The sequence below is a fragment of the Platichthys flesus genome, chromosome 5 (assembly GCF_949316205.1).
Source record: "Platichthys flesus chromosome 5, fPlaFle2.1, whole genome shotgun sequence".
Lineage (NCBI taxonomy): Eukaryota > Metazoa > Chordata > Actinopteri > Pleuronectiformes > Pleuronectidae > Platichthys > Platichthys flesus.
Window position 1 is genome coordinate 8,622,497 of NC_084949.1, and position 7,013 is coordinate 8,629,509.

A 7,013-nucleotide genomic window follows, 5' to 3' on the forward strand; every position below is an offset into this window, starting at 1 on the left:
TCATTTGTCCAATCACAGAGCAGAACTGACGATTGGCACCCTCTCCAGCCAATTGAGGATCAGTGTGGACCCTTGGCATGCAGCGACTTTATTACTGTCCAATAGCGACACACCTTTGCGTCACAGATAGCAGGCGGGACTTCCGTGCTGTACTAGCATCGCGGCCTCTGCTGAAGGACACTGTCACACTCTCTCTGCTCAGGGGTCGCGTATAACAGGTAAGACAGAACACGTTTAGAACACGTTAGCCACTTCCTGCTGGCTTCAACTGTGTTTACTGGTCTCCCTTTATCTTTGAAACACTTCTGTGACGATGTGCTGTTTAACTATCGGTCTGTGAATTCAATTAGCTAGCAGGCTAACCCAGAAAGCTACGTAGAGTGTGCTAGCTAACGAGCCGCACTGCCCGGTGAAAGTCAGTCTGAATGAGAAGACAAACTCAACGTAAATGCATTCAAGTTGGTGTACCCGTCAGAAATTAATATTGTGATAGAGTTTCGCGCCAATGCTTGTTGGTATGACATCAGATTTAAAGGTTGCGTGTCAAGACTAGCACCATTAAAGCAGGAGACGGTCTTGTGTAGTTCTTATGACTACAGGAGTTAGTGGTTTCTGCAGTGTTTGTCCTTCAGCTGCTCACAGCCCGTGATTATGTCTCCATTTTTAAAAAGTGACTTAAGCTTCATTGATCGGAACATTACTTATTTCAATAGATGTCTCACTTTTCTTCCAGATTGTTTGGTCACACAAACTGATTCCAAGTTCAAGCATTGACTCGCTCATTTGCTGTGCATTAAACCCTCATTCACCTGTTGTTTCCCCCCCTTCGCTGTAGGACCACTAATCATCCACAATGGGAGGACATGATGCAGGAGGCCCGCAGTTCACTGGAATTGCCAAGTACTTCAATTCATACACGATTACAGGAAGGAGGAATGTGAGTTGTGTGAAAAAAGCCATCCCACACATGAAGGTTGTCAAAACTCTGTAACTGCTCTAGATTTCTAATCACGATTGTGTTTTTCTTTTAGTGTGTTTTGGCCACATATGCTAGCATAGCAGCCATTGTCCTTTTCTTCAAATTGAAGCCCAAGAAACAGGCGGCCATCACAGAATAGTGATCATGTAAGTACATTTAAGACTGTACATTAATGTAATCTAAAAGACTGTATATCCTTTTAGATAACAAATCCACTTACGCAAATTGATATATTGAATTCACTCTATTTTCTCCTGACAGGTATCTATTCTGGCCAGCAGCTCAAGCAGCTGGGAGTGGAGGGAGCAGCTGGACATGCTTGTAATAAAATATTCCTGTTTGGTTTCTCTGTGTTGACAATAAAAAACATTTATGCCCACAACATAAAAAACACTTTGTTTTATTTACAGTGTACAACAGTATAAAAGACTATGATACAGAAATGTGAGCCATGTGATGAGCAAAGCTGTTCTCATGGCAGTGATGCTTTTTTTTTAATACATGGTCCTCTATAAGGAATGGCACTTCTGAGGTAAATGGATATCTGAATGAAATAACAAGCTTCATTGGAAGCCTGAATCTTCCAGGGTCAGGGCAGGAGTCTGCTCTCCTTATTTCACAGCTAGATGTCCACAGGTGCATTGGAAATACAGTTTTATGGAACAATTCTAACTGTCCTGCATCCACCTCAATTAATAGTAGAGCTATGGTACCAAACATTTGCACCATTGATTTTTTTTCCCCCTAAGAACTCAGCCATGCCTCATGGATTGTATGCTCCAGCAGCCAAAAGCAGATTCCTGCGGGTGAAGTGGAGGTGTATGACAGGTGTGGATTTAGTCATGTAGGTGCCCAGCAGGAGCTCCTGTGAGTTTTCTTGTATGTGAACATGTCCTGTGGCTGCTGTGAAGTCATCCGTCTCTAAATCATCAAATGCTTTTGTTGCATCCCACAGACGAACCGTGTTGTCCATAGAGCCTACAAAAAGTAGGATACAGTTAGTATAGGTTTGCTAAATGGAAACATGGTCATTTAAAGTTGCAGACACTCAGAAGTAGGTGTAAATTACATAGCTCTTGATTCATAGAGTTGATATAAAGTATTAAGAGCCATTGCAAAACACCCACCAGAGGCAAGGATCTCTCCATCCCGACTGAACTTGAGGGAATAGATGGTGTCTGTGTGGCCTTTGAGCTCGGCAAACATCAGTCCATGACCGATGTCCCAGAGGAGAACTCTTCCATCAGTGGCTCCCGAAGCTAAGAACTTCCCGTTTGGAGAGAAAGCCAGTGCATGGATAGGACCCTGGGAGACAAAAGTTAAAAGACTTGTTCAGAAGTAGCCTCCCCAGCTTTCTGTTTTCCTGTGCTGCAGCATACTCTACAACTGTAAATCTGAAGCATCTTTTAACTGGGGGGTATAAGGAAGATTCCCTAAATAATCAAAGTAAATTGTTACTCTCATAAGCATCACAGTATCGAACCCTGATGAACACATCTTTTTAAACTACCATGCCCAATCCACATAACTAAAAGAGTTCTGATGCTTGGTAAAAAATGGCAAATGGTGACTCATCTGACCTTATGACCAGTTAATATACGGACGCAGTTTCCGTTCAGGACATCCCAGAGGCGGATGGTGCGGTCCGACGACCCTGTAGCTACATAATTGGAGTTGGGATGAAAGCGGGTGCAGGTGATGTCAGCTAGATGACCAGAGAACATCCGTAGAGGCTGGTGGTGATCCGTCGCCCACAGACTGTTGGAGATAACACAGACCAAAGACAGACATTGGTAAAGAGTGCGGCCCCCAGTGGATTGTTTTCTATGTGTTAAATAAAAATATGGACTGACAAGGTGATGCTGTTTCTTACCGGGCAACTCTGTCATGTCCTCCAGAGATAAAATAGTGTCCATGGGGAGAAAACTGAGTGTCCCACACTGGGTAATTGTGGCCCTTGTAGCCCACTAGACATGTGAATGTTAGGAGACTCCACAGCCTGATCGTAGAGTCTTCTGAGCTCGACAACAAGTAGTTTCTGAAAGGCAAAATTGACAGTAATTACCTAGTGTTTAAAAGTAATAATGAAAAAATACATTCAGTTTCTGCAGGGGCTGTTACTTATGTCACACACATGTGCATCAGAGCTGTTACCTGTCTGGGCTGAAGCTGATGCCATACACTGGGCCGCTGTGTCCGTGGAGGATCTTGGACTCACTGGCAGTCTTCTCGTCCATGATCCTCTCCAGAACATCGTCCGACTCTTTGTCAATCAGATTCAAGTCTAAAGAGAAAATGAGATGGACAAGATGGGAACAATGAAATGTTTTCGACTCACTTATTTTCTAACAGTAATCGGAGGGGAAGATACTTTCACGAGTCTGTACCTGCTGCAGACTTGACCTTGCGGAGCTTTTTCGGTGTGACACTCCAAACCCGTACTGTTGAGTCAGCAAAGCCTCCTGCAATCAGGCTGGAGTCATCTGTGAAGTCCACTGCAGTCAAACCCTGCATGGGAAAAGTGACAATAATAAGAAATGCCTTATACTGTAACTTGAATCTTTAGTTAACTGCCCAGTTTCTTAAAAGTGTAAACACCCGGTGAATGAGGTTTTACCTGATATGCATTTAGAAAAGAGTAGAAGCAGATGGACGGGAGGTTATCTGGTCCCACGCGGATCCTCTTGGTGGACTCTTTCATGTACATGATCTTATCCAGTTTGTCTGAGTCCTTAAGTTCTGGCAAAGGTATCCTGAGAAAAAGCAAACAAAACATTGTCCTCAGTACCAGGCTTGTAAGTTCGGAAGTATTATGAGGAATTTCCCAAAAAAGTTCACAAATAAACATCTCAATTATCTCTATAGTCTCTTTTATCATTTTTACATATACAGAAAATAAATTGTGGAATAGAAGAATGACAGGGAATGGGATAAGCAATTTCCCCTTTAATTAAAAGTTTTAATATTCATAACGCATATGAGGGAAGTCACTTGTTTGCATACAATAAAAGTAATAACTTGTGCTTTTACAAGATTAATACGATTTCAGGAAGAAAAAGCTGCTGTGATAAAATGTATTGAATTTTCAACTGAATCGTAATCCAGTTTTGAAGGATGTGTTACTCTATCGTCTAATTCTTCCAAGGTCTGTTGATGGAACAATACCAGTGAAGCTGCAGAATAACACAATATACGGCAGTGTTAAAAAAAGAGTCCCTACCTAGTTTGAACAGGTGCATTAGGATCCTGCTTCTTGCTCTTAGAGCCCATACTGTCCTTTTTCGGTTTCTTCTTCTTGGGTTTACCCTCCTCATTCTCTGCCTCCTCGTCCTCATCATCAAGTGGAAGCTCTATTTCCGGTTCCTTCAGCAATCCATAGTAAACCTATGCGTGACAATGAAACAAGGACATCAATTCAGCGAGATGGTAAAGAAATGTGGAGGGACAAAGAACACACAACATTAATTTCATGTGCGTAGCTGTATAAAGCAAACCTTCGCCTTGTTGGCCTCTCGCTTAGCCTCTCCGGCCAAGCTGCCGGACATGGCATCGATCTGGCTCTTGCCGCGGGGAATGCCATCAAAGATGTCGATGTAGAGGTGCTCTTGGATAATAGTCCAGATCTGGTTGTTCTGACGCTCCTGCAGGTGTCTCTTCAGCAGCTGGTAAGAGTCGCGGGAGATGCGCAGGACGAACTTGCTGGTGCGGAAGTCAAGGAGAGTCTCGTTGCCTCTCATGTGCTCCTTCTTCGTTAGGCTGGACAAAATGCGCAGGTCGTCTGCATAATAACACTCCTGGTCTCCACTAAACCTGAGATGGAAGATAGAAGAAAAAAATGTGTCAGGGGGAATAATACCTATATAGAAGTGCTTTAATCTTGGGAAAACTGCAGACTTGGACACTCACTTGTCAAAGAAAGCCTTGGCCTCACTTTCATGATTGTTGTACACCAGCTCCAGATACATGTGCACAAACAGCGGGTAGAAGACCTGGGACAGTTCTGCTCTGTGGCAGTCCAGCACCGTCTCGATGAACCTCTTCAGGCCGCTGTAGTAAACCTGGTACAGAGGCGGGTCTCCCTGCTGGCTGTACGCTGACAGCACCACGTTGACGTCTGGCTGATCCTCCCCTGCTGAGGCTGGAGAACGGAGTCAGAGTGAGACGTGCAGACTCAGGACAACACTGATCCACTGGTGTGCCATCAATCGGAAGTTATTTCATTATATTACTTCTAATTTCAGTTAAGCTACAGAATAAGAGCCACGTGGACTGTTGTACTTAAACATTCCACTTCACGGACGGACGTTGTGTGACGTCACTACATGACAATGTGATGGAAGCTTGAGTAAAAGCTCTGGAAACACCTCGTAACTGGACCTTTAATCAGGAGTGTCTCATCTCGCGCTGTAGAAACTGATTAAATAGGCATGTCTGATTATCACCATGAAGGAATTTTGCCTCTACATTTGAAATGACACGCTTACTTATCAAAATCAATTGAAAAATATCAATTACTTAAAAAAAAAACATTATCAGTTATACGTTAAGCATAAAAAAAAAAATTGTAAGCACATTAAAAACTATGAAACACTGACTAAAATCGCAATGGAATTCATTCATCACTTCTATTCATACTACTTATGCAGTATTTAAGCATTATTATGAACTTGTATTCCCTCCCTGAGAGATAGCTTCTCATCACTGTCTGTTATCAGTTGTATTTACAGTGAACATTTGTGTTAACCGCTCATCAGTGTGTTCCGGACCTTTTGTTGGCGCCTGAGCTGCGGCGGAGGATGACACGGTCACCCGGCTCAGCAGAGAGCTCGCATTCGCGCCTTCTGCGTCCCCACCGCCGGCAGCACCTCCCGAGCCTGCCCCGGAGGAGTCGGCCTCCTTCAGTGAATCCTCCGGTAGTCCCGCTTCGCGACGCAGAATATCGACCGACTCGGTGAGTTTGTTCTTCTTGAGGAACTGCAGCACCGCCAGCAGCGTCTGCTGGTCCTCCGGGTCTCCCGCCGCTGGTTTGGTGCCAACGGCCGGTGCGCTGGAGCCCGGCGAAGCAGGGAGCACCTTCCCGTCGCTCGCATTGTTGTTTGCCCAGCCATCGCTCGATGGTTCCGATTTAATGTCCTTTTCTTCATCCGCGTCGACCACACCACCTTGTATGGCCGCCATTTTTGAAATGAAGTGCGCATGTGCGAAGTTGAAAAAAAAGCAAACACGGACTGTTCAAGATCCGGTAACCTGATTGGTGCTAACTGCTGACGTAGCGTCATCCGGGGCAGAGTATAAGTCCCGCCCACTTCTCCTACAGAAGACGGTGGCCTGTTGGTGTTTTATACAGTCTATTACAGTCTATTCTTTTTATATACAGTCTATTATAAAGATTCTATGGATTTTCATGCAGTCTACATACAGTCTATGGTTTTATATACAGTCTATATATAGTTTATGGTTTTTATATACAGTCTATGGTTTTATATACACTGTAGGGTTTTTATGTACTGTCTTTAATATACAGTCATTACACATGTATCATTAATAAGTTGTATTCTCCACTATTAGTCCTCAGTCAACACATTCCATTTGATTTGTTTCATCTGAGAAGTTGTGATGAAATTCTGTAAAACCACATTGGAATTTACTAGATTGGGATTCTTATACGGATCTTCTAATTCCACACACTCATAAATATCAGTCCCCGAAGCAGGTCAGATTTTTATCATCAAGATACATGGATTATTTATTTAGAAATCAACAAAAAAGTTGAAACATGTCCTATCTCACAATGAGTCAAAACACAACTGCTGGATCCGCCCCCTGATCCGGTTCCATACCAGACTTTAATTCCCTGATCCGTATACACATACGGATCCACCAAGTTCTGTGGTAATCCAACACTTAGGTTTCCATAAAACTAACAAAAAAACTAAATGAAACAAACAGAGGAAAACATAACCTCCCTGGCAGAGGTAACATTGACTATCATACAGTATTTGAACAGAACCTCAGAAGACATCTTTGTTCTGTC

At 43.4% G+C, this 7,013-nt stretch overlaps 2 protein-coding genes across 2 annotated transcripts; one reads left to right on the plus strand and one right to left on the minus strand.

The window, feature by feature from the left end:
• The first annotated feature begins 113 nt into the window (after nucleotides 1–113).
• On the plus strand, nucleotides 114–1,370 carry atp5md (ATP synthase membrane subunit k). Its single transcript, XM_062388689.1, has 4 exons — nucleotides 114–218; nucleotides 836–937; nucleotides 1,032–1,125; nucleotides 1,241–1,370. The coding sequence occupies exons 2-3, from the start codon at nucleotides 854–856 to the stop codon at nucleotides 1,116–1,118; spliced, it is 171 nt and encodes a 56-aa protein (XP_062244673.1). The 5' UTR covers nucleotides 114–218; nucleotides 836–853; the 3' UTR covers nucleotides 1,119–1,125; nucleotides 1,241–1,370.
• Nucleotides 1,360–6,157, minus strand: taf5 (TAF5 RNA polymerase II, TATA box binding protein (TBP)-associated factor). Its single transcript, XM_062388688.1, has 11 exons — nucleotides 5,746–6,157; nucleotides 4,886–5,117; nucleotides 4,474–4,789; nucleotides 4,200–4,363; nucleotides 3,597–3,732; nucleotides 3,367–3,487; nucleotides 3,134–3,263; nucleotides 2,853–3,017; nucleotides 2,560–2,737; nucleotides 2,107–2,284; nucleotides 1,360–1,957 (listed from the first exon to the last, which is right to left on the minus strand). Exons 1-11 carry the CDS (start codon nucleotides 6,155–6,157, stop codon nucleotides 1,743–1,745), a joined length of 2,247 nt encoding a protein of 748 aa, XP_062244672.1. The 3' UTR covers nucleotides 1,360–1,742.
• Nucleotides 6,158–7,013: the final 856 nt, after the last annotated feature.